This window comes from Vipera berus, assembly GCF_964194415.1.
Source record: "Vipera berus genome assembly, chromosome: 4".
NCBI lineage: Eukaryota > Metazoa > Chordata > Lepidosauria > Squamata > Viperidae > Vipera > Vipera berus.
Window position 1 is genome coordinate 81,374,837 of NC_138206.1, and position 24,579 is coordinate 81,399,415.

The following is a 24,579-nucleotide window of genomic DNA, read 5'->3' on the forward strand; positions in this document are numbered from 1 at the left end:
CATACCATAGAAAAACCGGGCTATCTAATTTTGGCAATAAATGATCATTCTTAAGTCTGAGCACCAAGGACCAGGTAACAGTTTCTATAGAGTAGGTTACCAACAGAATAAGAATGTGCTGCTATTTTTCACTTTTAATCTAAAATATTTACAGTATTGCACTTTACTGCACTCAATTGCATTTCACTAAATGTAGCACTGTATCAGTATAATGCTTTTAAAACTGCATGTCCATCTTTGATAGCTGAATCAATCTCTCAAGAGCAAGCCAAGGAGATTTTTTTTTCTGAGAAATCCAGACATCTGGAAAGCAAAGCAAGGAAGTAAACCTGTCCTTGTCTTACAAGCATATCTGCTTGTTCAGATGATTAAATATTATTCTGTTCATTTTCATTGTTTCTATCATTTAGATCACCTCTGATTTTTGTGTAATTTTGTCTCTCAAACTTTTGCGTTGTTGTAGCTCCTTGTAAAATATACAGCTATGTCCAGATTAAACTACCTTATCTGTGATTTGAAATTCCATGTTTTAAATTTAAGCCACTTTTGCAAAAGCAGCTCCTTAGTTCATGAGCAATTTGTGAAAAAGCTAAAGTATACTTGGCAACTAAGGAGAAATGTCATGGTAATAGAGACCAGCCCCTGGAATTGTTTCAAGCTTGGGTTTTGTTTCAGTAGAGTCTAGGATTTCCAAATGGTGTTAGATGTTAGGCACATGCACAACTTTCAAAACTGATAGCAGTGAACAGTTTTAGGCTGACACAATGATCACTTTGGCCATGGTCAAGCACCAGTTGTTCCAACATTCAAAGATGCCACATAATTTGGAGAATTATCCCTCCAGAGTATTCTTGTTTATTTTTCTTTTGTAAAGTTGTTATTTTACCTAAAATTCAGACCCAGTGTACATCTGGTGGGAGTGAAAAAGTTTGACTGCAATTAGCAGCACTAAGCACTTGGCCAAAATCAAGAAGGTAGACAGGTGGGTCCTTCGATCCTCAGATCAATTGAATCACTTCTTACCTCTTGGAACAAAATAGGAAGATGAAAAAGAGAGAGAAGAAAGGAAGAAAAAGCAGGCCAGTGCAGATTGTGCATCTATAAGGACTCCCAAGCTTTTCAAAATCTAGCACTTGTCCTTGTCTCAGCCAAGCACGGATGACAACTGGAGAAAAGGAAACTATTGTCCATCCTGGCAATAAAACTGCTTCCAGAAAGGAAATGTCAAAGTCCCAGGGCCTCAGCATGTTTCCGGGCCTTGAGCCTCAAGTCAGCAATACTAGAATTCTTGCTGTTGCTCTTGGCGGCTGCAGCCACAACTGCAGCTGCAGAGGCAGAATCAGCCAAGGAGGCGATTGGGAGTCCAAAGGGAGGGGGAGGAAACATCAAATAAGGAGCATGAGCAGCTAGGTGAGGATGGAGGTGAGGGTGAGCATGGGTGACCCCCTCCAACTGCAACTGAGCTTGGACCTGGAGGGGAAATAAAAGAACCATAAAGAAAATAGATTAACAGGAGATATTCCAACAGATATTCCAATAGGACAAATGGGCGTGTCAGCCATACCAGACCAAGAAAACAATTCCACAAGGAGACTATACCTTATTGAGATGGGCATGATAATAGAATATTGCAAGGCCGTTTATGTCATCCCCTTTTTCTCATGCCACAGTGAATCAGAGTGGCATATGCTTGGTCCTGCTTCTCAGGGCTTCCACCCTCTTTCAGCTCTCTTTGTCTAGGTAATGGTTCTTGCACATTTTTGTCAAGGTCATCTCCCTTACTCTTTACCAGGCATTACTCTGTGGCTTTGTAAATGATTACTTATTTAAGTAATTGTAATTCTGTGAAGGTTCAGTATTTACCATTTATCTGTCTGGGGCACACAAGTATGAAATAAATAGTTGAGAAAAAAAATCTATGGCTGAGTAAGGACTCTACAACCAGGGCATTTTTTCTCATAGAACACTCAGAACGGAGTTCCAGCACCTTTTTTGGATGGAACCTTGTAGGGTAGGCAAGGTGGGCTGTATGACATGTGTGAGTTCTGGCACCTTTTTCTTTTACAAAAAAGCACTGTCTACAACATTTTAATTAACTTCATGTGATACCGTACTTAGAATCATCTAAGTAATTCCTATTGGTCCATTCTTGCATTTTGGAAATAGTTAACTCTTCAGCTTGAAGTGCTTGAAGTAGAAAGGGAGACAGAGACGGGACTGAGGAGCACAAAATAAGGCAGAGGGAAGTAATGATGCAAGATTCACTCACACTAAAAAATGGGTTCATCCTCTCCTTCATCTAGATCCATCTTCTATTAAAATCTGGTTCCACCCATCATAAACTCAGGTCATCTTCCAATATTTCAAGAGCCATTTACTGAAAAAAGTTTTCCATTTCTGCTTTAAAAATCAAGACTTGCTGGGCACGATTTTGACAAAATAAGTGTCTCTTCTTCTCAAATTGTGGTAATTTACAGGTAGGGAGACTATCTTGTAACTCTTAATTGGATGTGAGAACAGCCCCAAGATCATACTGATTTTTGATGCTGTTTATACAGTAGTAATTTTCCATAAAATAAAGAGCAAAACGGGTGTGTTAAATCTTGTCCCTTAAACCACTCCTACAAAACAGGCTGAAAGGTTTAACTCCACCCTCCCCCAGGTATCACAGCTGCAGTCCAGGTCTTTTAAAAATGGTCTACAGACAAAAAAAATGCCACATTTTTAAATGACCAGGATATTCATAAACTAACACCCTACCACAGTTATGCTATTAGTCTTTTTGATTTCCATTTTTGTTTTTAACACTAATATTCAAAAATAGATAAACAGGTACTCACAGATTAAAAATAAAAAACTCACAATCAAGATTCATTTATGTTTTCTTATAACCCAGAATTTAATCTACCATTGAATAATGCCACTGTGTGAATATACCACTCAAACTGACAGCATTCTCTTTCTTGCTGCATTAACCTATTTATATTAGTTACTAAGAGAGTCCTTTTCTGGAACTATTGCCAACTAGCTTTTCCATACAAAACCTCTTGTCCCTCCTATTGCCTCCCCCATGCCACAGTCATGCCCAGTCTGGCATTTGATGTGGTTGGACAGATTCTTAAGGATTTACCAGTCAAAAGATAGTGTGCATATTATGATAAAACTAGGTTTATTTCAGCAGAAATAATATAATGATGAATTTGACCTCAATTCAAAATCTCTCCTTGCCTCACTTAATGGAAGCATGATGCCTCAGGTATAGCATGTTGGGTTATTTAAACAATAAAAACTTTAATAATAATTTCATAAAGACAGCCAGGATAAGATATAGAATATTTAGAAGTGGCATATTTATGGGTTATTTACTTTATCACAAGAGCGCTTTCTTTTTCTGTTTCTTTTAATATATTGATTGTGTCCCTTTCCTTTCTGTGTTTTCATTCTTTAATCTGTTCTACATTCTCCCCAGATTCTTAACCTCTTCTTAGCCTCTGTCTCTTTTTCCTATAAAGAAGCATCTTAACATTCAAGTTAAAGCAAGCATCGATCATTTCAAGACATCTTTCCTTCTTTTCCAGCTTAGCATTGTTATCATTCTGGGATACAGGATTTAAACATAAGAACTTACTTCACTTTAAATATATAAAACAATTCTTTTTTCCCCTTACTGTCTTTATAAAATATCTACAATCTCATTTTTTTTCTTTTCAATTATGTATTTTCTGTTACATTACATTACACCATAAGCCATGGTGGCGCAGTGGTTAGAATGCAGTACTGCAGGCTACTTCTGCTGATTACTGGCTGCCAGCAGTTCAGCAGTTCAATTCTCACTGACACAAGGTTGTCTCAGCCTTCCATCCTTCCAAGGTCGAAAAAATGAGGACCCAGATTGTTGGGGGCAATATGCTGACTCTGTAAACTGCTTAGAGAGTGAAGCGGTATATAAATCTAAGTGCTATTCCTAACAGTATTATTATTATTATTATTATTATTATTATTATTATTATTATTATTATTATTATTATTATTATTATTATTATTATTATTATTATTATTATTATTATTATTATTATTATTATTATTATTTATTGCTTTATCATCTTTGCAACCTTACTTCCACAAATGATATCCAGTTCTGGTTTAGACTGGTTTACTGATTTTTGAGGGACGTGGTGGCTCAGTGGGTTAGGACGCTGAGCTTGTCAGTCAGAAAGTCGGCAGTTTGGTGGGTCGAATCCCAAGTGCCGTGTAACAGAGTGAGCGCCTGTTACTCGTCCCAGCTTCTGCCAACCTAGCAGTTCGAAAGCACATAAAAATGCAAGTAGAAAAATAGGGACCACTACGGTGGGAAGGTAACAGCGTTCCGTATGCCTTTGGCGTCTAGTCATGCCGGCCACATGACCATGGAGACGTCCTCAGACAAGCGCTGGCTCTTTGGCTTTGAAACAGAGATGAGCACCGGCCCCTAGAGTTGGAAATGACTAGTACACATGTGCGGGGGAACCTTTACCTTTACTTTTACTGATTTTTGGTATGTGTTAAATTTTTTCTTTTAATTTCCTCTTTTCCTAATAAGATGGGAAATGTCTGCAACTCCAGCAACTTTTTGCTCAATAGGAATAGTTGAAACTATATCACTTTCAGTCCATTGTGACCAGCTAAAACATTCAGCACCAGACTTGCTTTCAGATCCAGTTGAATCCTCCTTCAATTGTTGAGTTCCACTGATTTCTCTACCTTTTCACCATTAATTTCTTCCTCTTTTTATATGTTACTAGCAACTTCAACACTGTTTTTCAGTTTTTATTTCAGGTGACCACTCAGTATCATTTGAGTAAGAATTTCTTTTTTGTTTTTCTTGCATAGCATTAACACTTAGACTTATATACTGCTCCATAGTGCTTTATAGCACTCTCTGAGTGGTTTACAAATGTCAGCATGTTGCTCCCAACAATCTGGGGCCTCATTTTCCTGGGCTCGGAAGGATGGAGGGCTGAGTCAATCTTGAGCTGGTCAGGATCGAACTGCTGGCAGTTGGCTTGCAATACTGCATTCTAACCACTGTGCCACCTTGAGTCCAAGAATTTATGCATTATTTTTGCAAATCCATTACTGCCACTTCTGTAGTATTTTCCTTTTTTCTGAGCAAAAGTTGCTGTAGCTGTTTTTCTGCTTTGCCTTTCATTAGACTTCCTAAACAGCTGTCTCAAGTGACCTTTTTCTAGTACTCCATCTGAAGCTTCTACAAATGTTTCTCCTTAATTTTCTGCTATTGCATCTTCATGCTTTTCAACAGCCAAAACTGCAGCTATTCTGCATTCTCTTCTATCTTCTTCAAACCTCTTCACTCTTCTATTACTTCTTTTACAGAGACTTGTGCTTACAGAGTGTTGTCCCCAATGCTTCCTGCGGCCTCTTCTGCTATTATGGATTTCCCTTCCACACTCTTTACAGCCCTTTCTTCTGAATGATGGCAAGGGATACTTCTAGTACAAATATGAACCTGAATATCAGGACCATGTTATCCCTTTCTCTAATAAAGGGCATGAATTAATGTTCCATTGCACCTATTTCAAATCATAATACATCTACTTTATTAACACTCTGGTCACTGGTAATTAATAAGGATCTTTGCTTCCAAGCCCTTGTAAAGTTACATATTGGTAAGGAATAATATTTATTCCATCCATTAGTTCTAATTTTATAACAACTAAGGAAACATCATGGTCTACCATTGTCAAAAAAAGGTTTTATTACCATAACTCAAACTCACAGGCTCTCTTAATTTATAATCCAGCTCATCAGACCAAAACAGGTTTCTTTCTTGTGTACAGTTTTTTCAGAGTGGACTAAAAATAACTCTGCCAAATTTGAATAGAAACTCCTCTTTATTTAGTACTTCCAATTACTGACTTTGGCCTCCTTTCTTTTATTTTTAATCTTTAACTCATGGGAAATAAAATTAGTCCACATGTATTAATTCCATCCTTTTCTCTGGATTGTTAATCTCAGGCCATCTGCATTCCTTTAGAAATGTACCAACTGTACTGTTCTCCTGAAAAATATTTATATCCTATTTCAAGGCAATTTAAAGCATACTATTCCTAGGTTTCTTGCAGTCCAAAATAAGTTTATTGTTTTCATACCAAGGACAGGCTAAAGAGATAGCAGACTCACAATACAACAGATATTCCTGCAGTTGAAAACAAATGCTGTAACAGAGAATGATGAACGTATCAAAATGGAATGGTTCAGAACAGCAAGATGGATAGAATTGTGATTTTCAGCTGCTCTTACAAGGCTATGGATGGCTGGTGACCACATCTAATGGAGGATTTCCCATTAGGATGATCCCTATAGGTAATATTGGATCTCTTGGGATATAGTAGGGCAATCAACACCAAGCACTGGAGGATAGAATATAAAGAGTTGAGTGATATATACAAGATACTAGGGGCAAAACTCCACAAGAGTTCTCTGGCTTTCGTATAAAGATCTAAACATATTCCTGAAAAAAAATCAGGTCCTTTAACTAACATCTATATACAGTTTGTTTAAAAGCTGTATATGGAACGACTTGTTTTTCAGGAAAATTATTGTGGAGCTCATTGGACCTGCTTTAGTGAAACTGGAAATGAATTTCACAAAGTCTTCTGCTCCCAAATTCTACCTTTCAGCAATTAACACAAAAATGGAGAGATCTTCTCCTGGAAAATCACAGTCACAGTCCTTAGGAGTAAAAATGTACTTCAGCTTTAACCTGCAATATTTCCTTTTCATGCTGACTGCAAGACTTTTTCATATCGATTCTATTACCCTATTTTGCCCCCTAAAATCTAAAATACAAGATACTATGCTGAGTTGGAATTTCATTTTCTTTTTTAATCAGTAACAGTCTCCTTTTTCCACAATCTCTCTCCTGCTGAATATTCCAATCCCTGCATTCCTTTGGTTTGCTCCAAAGGTCCAGTATCTGGCAATCATTTCTGCTTACATCATTTATTTTTCTTTCTTTTTTCCTGTATAGTTATCTACTATATATTTCTTCTCATCTCCTCCCACTGCTTTTTCCCTTCATTCCCTTTTAATTTTGATTCTGGTCTTATTTTCCTTCAGGCAAATTCTTCTTTCTGGAATTTGTATTGTACTGTTTATCTATCACATGTGCCAAAACCAGGTTTATTTACCTAGGAGTTTATTTGGAGAATAAAAATGTAGAGGATAAGGAAGATGACCTTGATAAAAGTACAGTATAGGTAGTTCTTGATTTATGAACATCACTGAACCCAGAATTACAGTCATAGGTCATGCTGGTTAAACAGTCATCAAGTGACCAACCCAATTTTAGAACATTTTTTGTGTACGTCCTTAAGCAAATCAACAGGATTGTTAAGCAAACCCATTGTCCACAATGGACTTTTTTGTGGAAACCGGTAGCCGCCAGTCATAAATTGCTGTGACGTGACTATGGGATCCTGCAAAAAGCCATATATGAAGGTCAGTTGCCAAGCACCCAAAATGTGATCGGGGAAAATGCTGCTTTAGAGTCATTTGGCTTCTCTATGCCTCCTATGCAGCCTTCAGCTCTAATTGTCCGTGATCAATGTGGCTCTTTTTTACAGTGTTGACTCCAAATTCTCTTACCTTTCTGCCATTACATATAAAAACATGCTTTCCACTAAAGCACATTTCATTTTCCCTTTAATAGGTTTTCTCTCAAAAGAGAAATGATATAGGATCTGATATGAAAATATAAAAATTACAAATACCATGCAGGGAAGTCTAGAGACAGTCCTAAAATTCTACAAAAAAAATTCACAAGTAAAGCTGGACAATGGTTCCATAACAACTTATTCAGACTGCCACTTTTCCCTACAAGACTTTTACAAAATAGCTAATAAAAATGTTTCTTGGGAAAAAGAGGAAGTTAATTTTTTTACCACTACTCCTCTGATGAATTAAAATAGGAAAAACACAGATAGGCTTATTTCATTGACCCACTAAATTCCTTACTCCAAAATGCCAAAAATGATGATACTTTTTTAATTTTAAAAAAGAAGTTAAACAATAGCTTCAAAAGAAGCCCAGCAGAACTGATGTTATTACTTAGGCTTTTTTAACATAAAAAAAATCTTATGCAGAAAATAAACTCAATAGCAGTGTTACACATAAACTTTTTTTAATGTTATGAATATACTTGATTTTAGATAGTGATGTAACCTAGAAAATATTGACATTAAGAAGAAAGAAAAGTAGTAGAAGGAGATGGGAAGGAAAAATGTTAGCACTCAAGAATACAGGATCCATGTTCAAATGCTAACATAGCTGCCTCTGTCCCCATTAGTTTTATTTTCCCTTGTCATGAGCAAAACTGCCTTCTTTATGCTATTTGAAATCAAGATGTTCCATGTTCATCCTTAACAGAAGCTACATCTGTAATAATTGTGAAAGTATTAAAGATATAGATAACATCCTGTGATAGGGTAGTACAACACTATGTTAGTCTTTTCCTCTCAGTTATTATTGTCACAAAAATCCTCCATTGCTTCCCCTGTGTTATGCTGCCCTTATCTTCTTCCCTATTTTAAACAACTTTATGTTGTTGTTGTTGTTAGCTGCGAAGTCGTGTCCGACTCATCGCGACCCTATGGACAACATTCCTCCAGGCCTTCCTGTCTTCTACCATCTTCTGGAGTCCATTTAAGCTCACGCCTACTGCTTCAGTGACTCCATCCAGCCACCTCATTCTCTGTCGTCCCCTTCTTCTATTGCCCTCGATCTTTCCCAGCATTAGGCTCTTCTCCAGTGAGTCCTTCCTTCTCATTAGGTGGCCAAAGTATTTGAGTTTTAGCTTCAGGATCTGGCCTTCTAAAGAGCAGTCAGGATTGATCTCCTCTAGGACTGACCGGTTTGATCGCCTTGCAGTCCAAGGGACTCGCAGGAGTCTTCTCCAGCACCATAGTTCAAAGGCCTCAATTCTTTGGCGCTCAGCCTTTCTTATGGTCCAACTTTCACTGCCATACATTGCAACTGGGAAGACCATAGCCTTGACTATACGCACTTTTGTTGACAGGGTGATGTCTCTGCTTTTTAGTGTGCTGTCTAGATTTGCCATGGCTTTCCTTCCCAGGAGCAAGCGTCTTTTAATTTCTTGGCTACAGTCCCCATCTGCAGTGATCTTGGAGCCCAGGAAAACAAAATCTGTCACTACCTCCATTTCTTCCCCATCTATTTGCCAGGAATTGAGAGGGCCAGATGCCATGATCTTGGTTTTCTTAATGTTAAGTTTCAACCCAAGTTTTGCACTCTCCTTCTTCACCCGCAACAAGAGGCTCTTTAGTTCTTCTTCACTTTCTGCCATTAGAGTGGTATCATCTGCGTATCTTAGGTTGTTGATATTTCTTCCGGCAATCTTAATTCCAACTTTTGATTCATCTAGCCCTGCCTTTCTCATGATGTGCTCTGCATATAAGTTAAATAGGCAGGGCGACAGTATACAGCCTTGCCGGACTCCTTTCCCAATTTTGAACCAATCAGTGGTTCCGTGTCCAGTTCTCACTGTTGCTTCTTGACCCGCATATAGGTTTCTCAAGAGACAAATAAGATGGTCTGGTACTCCCATCTCTTTAAGAACTTGCCACAGTTTGTTATGATCCACACAATCAAAGGCTTTAGCATAGTCAATGAAGCAGAAGTAGATGTTTTTCTGGAACTCTACTTTATAGCACCTTTGAATTTTGGGAAGTAGCTAGAAATTCCTGATTAATCTACCAGGAATATATATTTCCCACACAGAGATATGTGTGTGTACAATGTAGCCTTCATCAGTCATCGACAGATTTCAGGGGGGGGGGTGCCTAAATTTTCAGCACAAAATACATGCTGCTAACTACTGATTAGCCAATCAGCAGCTCACAGTGTGCTTCTTTTCCAACCAGCAGAGTATAACAGGCTATTCCACTAAGCTTTGATGCCACAAGAGTTTAGCTCTGCTAAAGATCCATCATACATCATGTAAAACATTTTCATTGAGTTGAATTTGACTGAGCTTTACTTCAACGATACATCCTACCCTGTAGTTTGCCATTTCCTTTTCTGAATTTTTTTTTTCAATTTCAACTTCCTAATCCTTGTATTTCCTGGAGCTCTCCAATTCAAGTACTAACCAGACTCAAAGCTGCTTATTCTTCATATCTAGAGAAAACCAGCCCTACTGAAGAAATACAATGTGTGGATTTGGAAGGAAAGAAAATAACCAAATCCTATTTTCCACTTGCTGAGACTACATGCTAAGGATGTATCCCACACAACTGGAAAGATTTCTCACTTTGCATTCATTGCAATAACTTGTTTTGGATGTGTGCCTTTTCAAAGTGCTCAAAAAGCTGAAATTCAACTAATGCACTTCAGCAACATCTTCTTTTGGCTGGAGTTTTACCTATTAGCAAGTATTTTGGAATCAAACTGAGATGATGGTCACAATCAATAGGTATATAGTTTTATTTTATTCTTATTTATTTATATGTCAAATTTAGAGACCGGCCATCCCATCCACACAGTGATTATGTTACAAGAGTATGACAGAGATTTAAGCCTGCTTATTAGAATTCTACAGAATATTGAAGGGACTTTTAAATAAACCTACTCTGCTAAAAACATTTTGGAATTCTATTTTCAAGGCCAGGGAGCCAAGGCACCAGGAACTATTGGAAATGAAAACCCTTCTGTGTACAGATGTGCAGAATATGTCCTTCTGTCACACATTTCTTCTCTTCCTCTGTCCAAATGCTAACTTAACAGCTATCTTAGATAGGTCAGCCTGGAGATGAAAATTCAAATAAGCTACCTGCTGGAAAGGCATCCGTAGGGCTCCCATGTTCACGTAGGGGGCCACTCGGCAGGCATCTAAATGGCTGGCTGTCCCCAAGATCACACCTGCAAGCAAAAGTATAGGGTCAGGAAAGAGTCTTCAGAAAGGTCAGAGCCTGCCCCCACTTCCTTCCAGGACCTACCTTTATGCATCTGGTTCTCCTGTTTTCGGCATTTGGCTCTTCTGTTCTGGAACCAAACCTGCCAAGAGGAGAAAAGATGCTAGCAGTAATAAAAGCAGACAGCAGCAGCCTTGAGCTAAAAGAAATCACCCTATGACTCCCCAAACTTTCTTAAAAGCTAGAAAGCTGGAAAAAATGTGGTTACAGAAATGCTACTACGAGAAGGAAGATCTAAAATTGTTGTTGGTTGGGATGAGCAGGTGAGGACAAATATCTCACGTAACTTTTGTTGAGTTCTAATACTCAGAATAAGTTCCTGAGCAGAGAATCTTTTCATTTCAGTTTGCTTGTTTGATATCAAGAAATGGTTTTTAGAAAAGCCATACACAATAGAGCTCACAGGATAAAAACCTATTCTTCATGGCCAAATTAAGTCAAGAAAAAAATAGGTAATAATAGAATAGTAGTACAGTACAGTCCCTTGAGGTTCTACTCATAATTAATCCCACTGAGTTCAAGCAACATTTCAGCAGATTATAATTTTAAAATTTAATGGGATCTTGACTCCCCTCCATTTTTCCAACGTTACTCAGTTGTGGATCTGCCTTTCCCAATCTCCTGTTTTCCATATGTGTTAAAATGCTTCACCCTTCAGCTGCAAATGACAATAGCCAGGGCTGGGTCACTGGGGATGTTGGAAGTTATAGTCCAACACATCAGTGTGGCATCTGAGTGGGAAAAGCTGCCTGTATAATGCAGATTAAGGGGATGTGCTTCAAACCATCCAGATGTGATTTTTTTTGTAAGAGTTGGAAGGATGCAGGACATTCACTGCATAAAGTTATTTGCATCCACACACCTACTTAACTGTCCCAGTTTTGTGCTAAAATGGGCTGCATATGCCTTGCCCACCCCCTTAACTAGCATTCTGAGTCTTAATAACCCTATGATTACTAAAGCAATTGGATCAAAATGATACAAGGCCTGAGACAGTTTTCCATGAAAGGGCTACAGGTGCAAATAGTTTTAGCTCCTTCCAAAAGGGAAATCCAATTAAAAAGTCTACAAGTGGGGGAAAGTGGGATTGGACTCACTGCTGCTGCTATGAATAGATCACCAGTATCCCCTTCTGCAAAGAGTAGGTTACACCTCCATCATGTGCCTGGATCACTGCAGAGATCTTTCCTTGATGCACCTAAATACTGTAAGGACTTTTAAGAGCCATAAGAAGTTTCTTTACAAGGAGGTAAAATCCAATTCAAAATCACTTTGCAGCCTCTCTTGAGCTTACATACACAAACCTGCTTGGAGACCAGATCCATTCCCACTGAGGTTGCTGCCTCTGAAGGGCCTAAGAAGAAAAGCAAGCTGCCTTTCCAACCCAATGGCTGGGTTCTCCAAATCAAACAACCACCTTCAATAATGTGACAATCCTAGCTGCCTTCGCACATGCTGGGAGCCCACATTTACAAGCTTAAAGCATCATGGAAATTGAAAAGGAAAATTCATTATATAGCAAAAATTATGCTGGAGTATTTTTGACTTGTTAATCTTGAGCCCAACATTCCTTTCTGGGGTGGTGCATGCTGGGATTTGTAATTCAACGTTCTATGGAAATTTCCAAGCTAGGAAAACACCCTGAAATGTCTCAGTCTGGATTTCAAGAATACAGTACAAACCCTTGTTCTTGTCGTTCCAAATTTTAGAACTTATTCACTTTCCTGGAGTAGCATGGGACTGCCTAAGAATCCCAGTTTTCCTATCACTTCAGTATCCCAAAATAATAATGTGAACCATATGGATGGTATATACACATCTTTGTCAATTTGCTGCTTTCTTTTTTTAAGACAAAGAAAATTTTGTCTTTGGCCTCAGGGCTGAGCATCTTATATAGGAACTGCTATTTTATCCAACTAGTGAATTCTGGAAAGAATAGCATGACGCAATTCCTCCTACTGAGAAAACTGAATTATGTCTTCAAGTATTGTCATTGCTAAACACACTCTTCTAATAGGATTTCTACCATTCTCTATGATTTGGGGTATTTAACTTATCTAATCACTGATTTACATTCCAGTTTGACCACAGTTAAATGTTGCTTATTTGGCAATCTTTCCCTGAAAAAAGCGTTATGCTAGGTCTATAAAAGTCTGGGTGAAGTGAACCTAACTGCAGAATAAATAGCATTCCAATAGACCTGTTCTCAATAAAGTTCAAAACATTTCCTAGAAAGTCCTTCTAAAAAGTAACTTCTATCATCATTTATTACATGAAAAAAATTAGAATAATAGTGCTACCATAAAGCATTCTCTTTTAGTCTAGAATTTCAAGATGTGGTGGACTGGCTTTGTGCTCCAAACATTCCTAACCAAAGTAGCCATGTTGTTTGAGGATTGATTAAGGAAGATTAGATCCTACATATCTTAACTGGCACCAGGTTAGGAAAGGTTTCTATAAAGGCCAGGGTACTGTTTGAGATGTGATTCTTCTTCCTAAATACATGGAGGAACTTGTCTGGCAATTTGAAGGGCTTATTTTTTGAGAGGTAGTGGTTAAAACACCTGGCTAGAAAGTGAGAGACCATGAATCCCATAAAAGCAGCTGTGTCACCTTGGGCCAGTCATTCTCTCTGTCCCTGGAAGAAGGCAAATGCAAACCACTCCTGGAAAATTTGCTAAGAAAACTGCAGGGATTCGTCCAGACAGTTGCCAGGAGTCAACACTGACTTAGACACACACAAAAATAATAATATGAAGAAACTTGAGATTGCAAGTCTTCCAGTTATGAAGTGTGAATTCAGTTCTGAGTGTCACATCCACCTTCCTGAAAACTAATTCAACTTGCAACACTTTAGTTATCTTCTTTGAACAAGCTTAGCTAGGATTCACTGAATCATGTTTTTCTCAACTGAGTTTTTGGGATTCCCACACATATTCTTATAGCTAGGTGGCAGCATCTAGATAAACTTGGCTGATCAGGAAAAAGCTAAGCCAAGTTGTACTTGGTTAGTTACTGTATTTAGAAGGGAGAACATTGGAAATCTGAGGGCAGTAGGAAGTTACAATCTCAGAAGAAGGCAAAGATGAAGTATTTCCATACCATTACTGAGAACATAAACATGTCCAAGTAGGAAGAGGAGATGAACTGGACTGAGGGAAGCCTATCTTTTTATAACCCAATGAACCCTAAAATCACATGGATTGAGTTTGCATGTGACTTTTTTCCCATTGCCGGCAATGGGGTGGGCACAGTTTTGGCATGATGCATCTGGCCCGCGGGGCCGGCAGTTTGACACCCCTGGCCTTTGCATCATTCATGAATGTTGTAGTTAGGGAAGATGCAATTCTGGTTGTGATTAAAACACAAGGCACTAGGGAAAATACCAAGTCTGGCTGATTTTCAGTTGTGCTTTTAAACTTCTGCTTTAATTAGGTTGAGGATATGAGGCTAAATCCACAATCAGTCCATGTAAATGTGTCTTTTTGACATTCTTTCTGGCTGTTGAAACAAGCATTGCTTCCAGCAGGCAATCAAAACATTTCCAGATTTGGGTTTAACAGTTTAATATAAATCCTGCCCTCCCAGCTGATTTTTTGTATTTTACTTTAAAATTGCTGCAATCCAGAAAATCTGCCCTTCCTACTTCTGGAAGTGCCTTCTTGTGAAGCTGGATTGACACTGTATCTCACTGGCCTACTAGTAGCCAAAGAGTTTATTCCCCTCACTCCACCCCGCTAGAAATGTTTCAAACCTGTTTGGAAAGATACAGCTTCCCTGCAAAGCCCACCCTTTGCTTCCCTAGCCAGCCAGCCTACCAGCCACTGCTTGTGATGGAGACAGATCAAATCTAAGAGTTGAGTCTGTGCCCTTTGCCCCACCCCCTGCCGAGGTTTTCGGCTTGCCAAGTTGATCATACGCTTAATTAATACTAACTGCACTTCCTACATCACATTTCGCCTCCAAGCTTTCTTCAATTGCCTTAATGATGGCCATTTACAACGGAGTAATTAGTGCAAAGAAAGGCTTCCAAAGACATTAATTATCCAGAGCTACTGGAATGGTCTTTTGAACAGGAATCGGCTGTCTTTACACTGCAGCACGTGGGATATTCTCCCTCTCCCCACGGCACCCCCAGTCACCAACATGCGAGAGCTGGAATTAATGTAACCGAGTAGCCAAATTAAAATTAATAAAAAAAGAATTTTTGAGGGTCCTGAAACTTTATAAAGAAGAGCTTTTCTTTTTCTCTCCGTGGTTCTCCTCTACTCTTTCTGCTTAAAAATTAGCAGAAGGCAACTGGATTTCTCATAGGCGTGTCTTCAGACTAACAGCTTTAATCAATTTCAGGCGGAGAGTTTCGGATTTAACTGGATTTTGTTTTGACCCAGAGCAAAACGAATCTCCCTTGAAACGAAAACTCCAACCATAACCGTCATCAACCACAGCTTTGACATAAAAATAAGTGATAATATCCACCAAGATAAATTATTGATCTTATAAAGCCAGGTCAATTAATCGGCAATTATTGAAAAAGTCTAATTTGTTTACGTGTTTTTTAAAAGCTTTTAGCTTCCTTCGCCGAGGAGGAAAAGTAGCTAAATTCTAGAGGTTTGACGTGAAATGACGCGGATCCTTCCTTTTTATGCACCCAAGAGCAACCTGATTTTCTCTGCTTCGGGTTAGAAGCCTGACACCTTACTGATACCTTACTACACTTCTCTGACTCTCCGGCCGTGAGCCCCCCGCTCTTGCCCTCGGCCCCGTCCACTTAAGCCCAAGGGCTCTTCCAGCTCGACATGGCAAAACGCCCCTTCCCTTTTTAGCTCCGGAAGAGGCGAAGGAGAAAGTGAGGAGGAGGCGTGGAAGTGATGAATTAGTCCAAGCGCAGTGTCTTCATAAATCAGCCCGGGTGTGATTCCCGATCAATTCCAACTAGTCATGAATATGCTAAGTAAAGCGCAGGACAGTGTTTTGGACAGTTATTTCTTCATTAAGGATCACTCAGTGATTTCTTTCACAAATGCTTTAATCTGATTTCCTTTTGATTTCCATTAGAGACAGTGAATAATGACATTTAATTTAGCCCTGCGCCATAAAACCCAAAGATATTTGCTGGTAATTGAATTACTGCCTACCCTTCACTACGGTCTCATAACTTTCAATTATAACACTGACAGCTGGACGATATGAGTTGCTGGTACAACACTAAAAATAAAAGGTTAATAAGGAGTAGCTACCGTAGGAGCTCCAATTTATTTGCAGCAGATTTCCACACTAAATTGAAACTAGATCCTTTAACAACAAGGGACAGGCGCTGTTGACTGGGATTAGAAGAGAATTCTGGAAGTACTAAAATATCTGTTTGGGAATGGACGAGGGGGTGGGGGTCTACCTAGTCTCTTCCGTTCCTTCGTTTTACCAAACAAGAATAAGGTCTTGAACATCTCCTATCAGGCACATCAAACCTTGTTTATGCTTTAATTAAGGACTGTCGGTTTTCTCGGCGGCCCGTTCTCTTTTAAATATTTTAAATATTTCTTTTCTATTAGGCTGATCTCTTTCGGGGTATATGGCTTTTATGGGTTTCGTGTGAAAGAGCGGGAAAGAGGGGAACGGCTAAGGGGAGCGGAGAACTATTTCAAAAACCTGCAAACACCTGGAACGCCAATTTTCCTGTAACTATGAATAATATCCTGTTAGGGTGCTGGACTAACCCCAGTAATAAACTGTTTTAAAGAAGGAGTGCAGAATTCAATTACAAGTAATTTATTTTAATGGAAAGTTTATATCTACAGGAGCCTTTCTCTTGTAAGAAACTGGAAATCATGACATAAAAGTTAGGTCGCCTTCAGCCAAAGTTTAATCTCTTTATTGTAGCCGATTATATGAGGGGAAGGAAAGAGTGTGAGACAACTGAAACCACTGCAACCTTCTTGGTCATTTTCCCTACTACTGTTTCTTTTCCAAAATCGACAAATGTATATGAAATATTCCCATTACTTGTCATAAAAAAAGAAAAAGAACAAGTATCAGTTATTTGAAGGGGGGAAATTACAACGAAAGAATTATTTATTACAATCTAAACAACAATCTTGTTTCCCCAGGAGTATATGCTGGTCTCTATAGATCTAACTCTGGCTATTAGTTTAGAACATACTCAATAATATTAAATCCAGGAGGAAGTCGATCTGATGGAAACTAAGTCTGAGTCTGAAACCAAAACATCCCGTTGAGATTCTCCTAAGGATGTCTTCTCTTCCTCCCTCATCTCATAAAATAGGCAAGGAAAATCGGTTTTGTGAAAGGACAGTAAACTCCCGGGCATAATTTTTCTTCACCTGTTTTTGACTTTAAAACCTTGTCCTATAATCCCACAAGATGATTTTATCAAAATCCCTTTCCTTATTTAATATCTGACCAATATTAAGTATCATTGTTAATGTGTCACTGTTAGAAATACTGGCATTACTTTAGCTTTGGAGTCCATTTGTTCATCTACTACAGTATTTCAGAAGACGGTGACCAGTAGCTTTTATATAAAACCCTAGGCTTAACAGTTTCAAGAACTGAAGTCCAGATAGCTAGTAGGTCTAATTACTAATAAGTGATTACAAGTTGGGCTGTTGGTTTGATCTCCGAGCTTGGCGATTTGGCTGCAAACGTTTCATCTCCATGGGGCGGGGGGGGGGGGGGGACGTCTTCAGTGCTTTTTTCTGCCATGTAGTGGTCGCCCAGATTTCTATTGCCCTAATATGGCAACCCCAGAGATGGATGGGTGGGTGGAAAGAGACAGGGAGAAGATGATAGGAGATAGAGACAGAGATGCACACAGGTCACAGATGCCTTGGCGAATTATCAGTACATAATTCAAACCTATTCTTAAGGATTTAGAGACGTTATATTTTAAGGGGCATCGGGGAGGGAAGAGCAGATGGGGCCCTATGAATTCATGCTCTTGTTATGCAAGTCAAACATTCCCCCCCCCTCTGGATTATCTACTCCCAAAGCACCCAGGTTTTTCCATACCCGTTGTCCCCGCCTCACCACAGAGAGCAACAAAAACAAAAGAAAAAAGTGAAAGGTTTTTTTCTTTCCTGGCTGGATCTATTAAATCAAGCAGCTGATTCGTTGGAAGTGGGATCAAGAGAGGCCGAGCGTTCGGTGGAAACGAAGGGCTCCGAGGAGGCAAGCAACCGACCACAGTAGCCCAGGCTACAATCCTCTCCCCAGCTTCCAGGACGCGTTTACCTGATATTATTCGGCAAGGAAACCAGCGTCTGAACTAAAAGTCCAGAACAGAGGACGGACGACCTCTCTTCCTCCTTACCTGCACCCTAGCTTCAGACAGTCCAAGCCTTTGGCTCAGCTCCTCCCTCATGAAGGCATCCGGATAGTGCGTCTCGTCGAATAGCCTCTCCAGCTCGTTCAGCTGTTCCAGGGTGAAATTCGTTCTGCTTCTCCGCTGTTTCAATTTAGTCTGACCGTCCTCGTCCTCGGATTTCACCTCCTCCCTCTTGTCTTTGCATTCATAGATCCCTAGGGTGGGGAGACGAAGAGAAGGAGAAAGGAAAAAACATCAGATCTGGACATCGGAAGCCTCTTCCAAAGGGGGAGAAAATTTCCTAACTAATAGAACAGGCTATTGACCCACGAGCCCAGAATAAGAAAAAACGAGAGAGTTACTCAGATAGGGTTCGGTCAATATTTGTTAAGGAGTCTAAGGGAGGATTTAAGCAGACTTCTTCTCTCGCAAAGATACTTCCAGGGTCTCGTGGGATTTCTTTCCTTTGATAGGAGACCGGATGGTAGTCTGCAGACAGATACGCTGGACAACTGGGGTTGCCTTAACCTTGCCATCTGCCTGTTTTAAAAGTCGCTACTTTTTCCAATCCTTTCTTGTGGGCAATTCAAAAGACTGAATCAACTCTACCAGTCGAAGTGTTATAATGTTAGCTCTGGTATTCGATGTAGAATTAAGCCAAATCTCGATAATCAGAACACAGTCTGCCCTTCATGATACTGTAAACAATTCAGGGAACTGGTAATAAGAAATCAATTTAAGCCCCATCACTTATTATAAGCGATGCATTTTCTCCATATATACATGAGTTTGTTGCCTATTAACTTTAAAGACAGGTCCATGTAATAGTATTCTTAGCAAACATGTGGAAGTGATCTGTAGAAAGTTTTCAACTTTCTCGTTTAGTCTACAGACAGAGATGGTGTCTTATCCAATTACTAAGTGTTCTTAGGCTTGGTTGTGCGTTAAGACCAGTCCAGTTCTGCTAGATAAGAGAAATGGGCTAGCAGAGGCTCAGCAAAAGCTTAGGGATGGACAGACCTTCGGATCAGAGTTAAAAGTTGTTCCATACCGTCAGCTATGGGGAGGGGGATGTTAAAAGACCATAACATGAAGGGAGGACCACATCTTCATTCACGAAGAGGCGGTGGGAAATGTCCTTAACTTGCTCTTATACGCTTGAAACCTGGAAGGGGGGGGGGAGGAGATTCGTTTAAATATTTGAGAAACTCGCCTGCTTAGAATATAAGCACGTGGGAGACGCAGGGAGACCCTCCTCTATACCACTTTGTACAAATATTTACAGACCCCAAGGATTTCGCTCTACGTGTGCCCCCTCTTCAGAGCTATTGGCAATGAGAAAGAGTCCTCGCTAGACACCAAAGGGCCTGCTACCATGAGAAACACACCAGCACATGCATAGCCCACCCGAGCTCAAGGAGCTTGTGGAGGACCACTAACCGTAGGAGGAACAGGGAAGGACGCAGGAGAATTTTAGCCGGATCGGGGAGGAGAGAGGAGAGCGTTCTTTTCTCCAAATTCAGGGAGAAAGAAAAATGTGTGGGCATAAGTTGGCAAGCTAGAAAGAAAAGTAATTGCCCAAGGCGCTCTTGTTGGCAAGAGGGCACCCCGCCAAGGAGGAATAGGGCAGGTTCGGGCCAGGAGTATGAAAGGTGGCTGGTGGAATGGAGCCCTCTGCCCTGGTTCTGTCTTGGGAAAGCAGTGGGTCTCCGAAGGCATAAGGAGAGGGACCTCCGTCTTGATTTTGAGGGGCTGCTCTGGAAAGCTCAGGATTAGATTCCCAGGTTAAAAAAAACCATTTTTGGAAAATGAGCGTGATTGAGCCCTGTTGGCTCCCTTTTCTAGCAATAGTTTTCTCTTGGCACGTGCAGCAAAGGAAGCTCCCGGATTTCTCTTTTAGCTGCCCCAAAAGATGTGTTCCTTAAAGACGGATTTCCATAACTGCACCCTAAAAAAATGGCTGCATTGGAAACCGGCTGCTAATTTCCTTTAACTTCCGCCCCCCTATTCAATGAAATTAGTTCACTATACTGTAAAGTTAAAATTCGGAGATTATTCATTTTAGGAGACACAGTGAAAAGTCATTTCGAAGAGGATTTAATTGTTTCAGCCCACGAAAATTGTAGTGGGGATTTTTTCAGAGCTTTAGCCTACTTGAATTCCCAGCCCAAGTCTCCCAAGGAGCATAAAAGCGGCGGCGTGGGAGGGGGGTGCACCCATACTACCGATTTTTAAAAAAATACTTTCAGACTATCAGCGTTAGAGACTGTAGTTAGATTATTATTTTTTTGCACTACCAGAAAAGCTATAGAAATCTAAGCAACTATGGTCCCGAATACTCGAATCTTTTTAAACCGTCAAGTCTCAATCCAGGGATTTTCATCGAGTTGTGTGGCACCGACTTCCAGCCCAGAATTTCCCCATTTTCCACACAGCTGCCCTTCCTTACAAGCACGTTTTGGGTGTTTTATCCACGATGTTTATTATGCCGCTGGATAGGGGAGATTTGGATATTGTGGATAAACAGCACATTTGGTAAACATTACATTTTTCGATAGATAGATAGATAGATAGATAGATAGATAGATAGATAGATAGATAGATAGATAGATAGATAATTTGTATATAGTACAAGTTGTTATATACAGACTACGTGGATTCATGCATTTTGGGAGGTTATGCACACATGCATGTTGTAAAACTTTAATCTTTACAGTGTTTTCTAAATAATACGGGTGCTTTGGGTTTATTAGCACCTGAGTATCCTGGATAATCGTTATAACTTTATATTGAGTCATTCTTGAACTGATAAACAGATAGCTAGAGATCGATCGATCTTAAAATCATTACAGGGAATATAAACTATCACTTCATCCTAAAGCCAATCTTTTTTAGATCACAACAGATCTAATAAATAAAAAGCATAGGGCAAGTCCAGCTGCTACTACATGAGACTTTAGTGAAAGGGTCTTTCTGACAATGATTGAATATCTGCATATCTGAACCTATTTAGAACAGAAGAACCCCCTAAAATACAGTTAGTTGGATTTACTTTTCAACAGACAAGTCAAGGTTCGTCTATAAATTGCCAGATATCCATAATGGCAGTGCCTCACATTGTTTTAGAAAACAAGAAAAATGGAAAAGATTCCTTTAAGAAAACGAATTAGTTTTTAAAGGAGTGCACTGCCGAAACTGCCAGGAGCCAGCGATGCTTCTGTTTTGAACCTAAGAGATACTTGGATTTAATTCTATCGGGTTTGCCCAGCAACAGAAGTGGCATGAAACTCCAATTAACTGGCTAAAGAAATGCTTGCTTAACTTCCTATATTGTTTTTTTCCCCCTTTTCTCTGGACCGTATTTATAGTGTCCTATACTGTAGTCCTAACTGAAAAAGGGGATCCTTATTCAGTTCAACAGACCCTTAAAGGCCAGAACCAAACGCAGTACAGTATTCAGGTGAAAGGCTTGGACATCATCCCCATCCATCCCCACCACCCAACAAAAAAGCTTTGCAGAATATCCTAAACGAGGGGATTCTTATTCCCTTTGCCTGACAAGCCTCCGGCCAATTCATCTTGAGCTTATTAGCTCTTCCCCACCCCAAAGGTCCATACACCCACCCCAAAGCTTCCCACATCTCCTAACTACAATAATTCTAGCTATTCGCCGAGATTAGCCCCAGAAGCAATTCTGCCTAATGCTCCGACTTTAAGTTGATCGCGAAGGAAAACGGGCCGCGCGGTAGCGGATGAAGAAAGCTCTTCCCTTCTATTGTTTAAATTCACCTAAAGAAAGGAAAGAGGAGCCGGGATTGCTGAAGTTTGAGATTCGTTTTCCTATTTGAATGCTCTTCGCTGCTGCTGTTTCTGCTGCTATTATCACTACCACCATCTCTACTCTTATTACCATCCCCCTCGTCCCCTACAGTTTCGTCAAAGCGGCACCCGGAGGAAGCACGGGACGGCCCAAGACGGCAGAGAGGTATCTGCTAGGTGCCTGGGGGGTGACAGATTCCTCTTTACCTTCCGAGGTCCTGTTGGCGTGGTTGAAGTCCTTGAGCTTGTCCTTGTCGCTCTCCCCAGGCTCTTTGAAAAGGTGGACCGGGCAGTGGGAGCCGCCCTCGGCCAGCTCCCGCAGGCCAGTGTCATCGGAGCCGCCCAGCTCCCGAGTCCGTGCCAGCCCGCTCTCCAAAACTTCCCGGTACGTAATGGACTCCTTCTTGTGGCCGCCGCCGCCTCCTCCTCCTCCTCCTCCTCCTCCACCACCACCACCACCACCACCGCTGCTCTCTTTGCTTTTCTGGTCAAAAGATTTGGACACAAACGCCGTAAGTTCTTCCATGGCGACCCGGCCGGGAAGAGGGAAAACCCAGGCCTTGAAAAAAACCGCCGCCACCAAACCGCCAAGCCAGTTTGTTCCACCGCCAGCGATTCTGCTCTTGGGCTTTGCGCTACTTGACGGATACGGCTCCGCTCGGGAGTCCTGGCCGTGGGGTCCCTCTTGTCCAGGCTGGGGAGGGGGGTGTAGAAGCGCGCACGCGCTCCCGCCTATGTGTGAATGTATGGGTGCACGGGCGCGCGGACAGATACCCCTTGCCCAGGAGCTCTACAAACAGAAGAGGCTGAATCGGGGTTAGATCACTCCCGCTGATATTTATGCCTTTCAATTGAGATCCCACTATTTATACTGGGCTACTTCAGCCCAGCCCCCCCCCCCCCAAGCTCTCGCTGTCTTCAGCAATTACTGCCTCTTTCCCAGGCGCAGGCAGACGCCGAAGAGCGTTTCCCCCCTCCTCGGGCCAGCAATTGGCTTGTTTTACGTTTTACGCGCTGGCGTCCGCTGTACCTTGATTTCGGGAGCCAAAGAGCAGAAAGAGGCGGAGGGAGAAAGCCAACGAGCCCCTCCCCTTCCCAGCCTCCCCCCCAACAGGTACGTCGTGGCCGGCGTGCTTTGCCAAGGTTTGCAGAAACTTAACCGATGAGGGGAGTGTGGTGGGGGACAAAAGTCGAAGAAGACTTTACTGCCTGCTCACAAGTGCGTGTGGACTTATAGGAGGCGGACAAGCGGGCCGGGGAGGAGAAGCCAGAGAGAAATAAGCTGATGGTTCAATCCAAAAAGGTAAATCCGATCCAGCTGGAGATCAGTATTTTGCGTGTGTGTGTTAGATTTTTCTTGATTTTTGTCGCCCTTATCTTCTCCCCCTTCCCTAAATTCTCAATTTGGGGCTGTTTCGCTGTGAGCCCCCACAGACTTTTGGTGGCAAGGAGGTTGAGCGAGGAGTCGAGAGACTTCACAGCATTTGTTTCTCTTGCCGCTCTGATACAAGTTAGGCCAAGACACAGACACACACACACATACAGAGAGAGAAAGAGAGAGACCCCGCCCTCAGGTATCAAAAGGGGAGGGGGGCGGGGTCCAAGAAAAAAAGAGCCCATCAGCTTCCATTCTCACCTGACAGACTGCAGGCTAGTTTGCCCTTGCGGGCAATGCAACCCTGGGCTCCGTAACCGCCTGAAGATGAGCGAGTTGCTGGAGGAAAAAGAGCTTCCTGGGGCTGCGGGATTTCACCAAGCGGAGGCCTGCTCCAGAAAACCTAACGGCCCCTTGCGGGTCTTGCATCGCAATCCCGCGCCCCAAAGGCAATCCCGCTGAGATCCAGGAAACTTTCGGGCAAAAGCGGATCCCAGAAGGCAACCTGCATTTTCGGGGCCCCACAAGGCTTTCCCTTGAGCTTTCTTATTGCGGCCCCTCAATCTGCCAGAGCAACACCCGGGGCGATTGAATCGATCCCCCTTTGTAGATCGAAGCGATGTCTTCAGATCGCCCCAGAGAAGGAGGGAGATTCATCTAAGCGGGAATGAGAGGCGGGGATGAGAAGTGGAAAGGATTCCCCCCCCCCCTTTTCTTTACTCTGTCGGATTCAGCACCAGAGGTAAATAACCTCTGGTAGAATAAAACCAATCCACGATGGTTTGCCCAGACCGAAGGCAGCAAAGCTCCGCGCTGGCTGGCTGTTCTCCTTCCCTGACTGCCCCCCCCCTTTCGCTCCGGTTAAGGCTGAGTTCACACCGCGGCTTAAAATTGAACTCCCTTCCTATCAAGAGGTGGCCTTTGGGTTCAGGGGCTGGCAGAACGTTCCTACAGACTCCCTCAGTCTCACTCTGAAATTGGATCAGAGCAGACCCGGTGTCAGCGGAGTTTGAAGGACAATGCTCCGATTTTGCGTTCCGCTGTCCCCCTTCAAGGGTTACTCCAGTCCC

At 41.4% G+C, this 24,579-nt stretch overlaps 1 protein-coding gene across 1 annotated transcript; it reads right to left on the reverse strand.

Moving 5' to 3' along the window:
- Window positions 1-1,224: 1,224 nt before the first annotated feature.
- On the reverse strand, window positions 1,225-22,660 carry SHOX (SHOX homeobox; the record flags this gene model as incomplete). The annotated part of the gene is made up of 5 exons (XM_081326646.1): window positions 1,225-1,470; window positions 10,850-10,938; window positions 11,016-11,073; window positions 18,322-18,530; window positions 22,342-22,660. 5 exons carry the CDS (start codon window positions 22,658-22,660, stop codon window positions 1,225-1,227), a joined length of 921 nt encoding a protein of 306 aa, XP_081182772.1.
- Window positions 22,661-24,579: the final 1,919 nt, after the last annotated feature.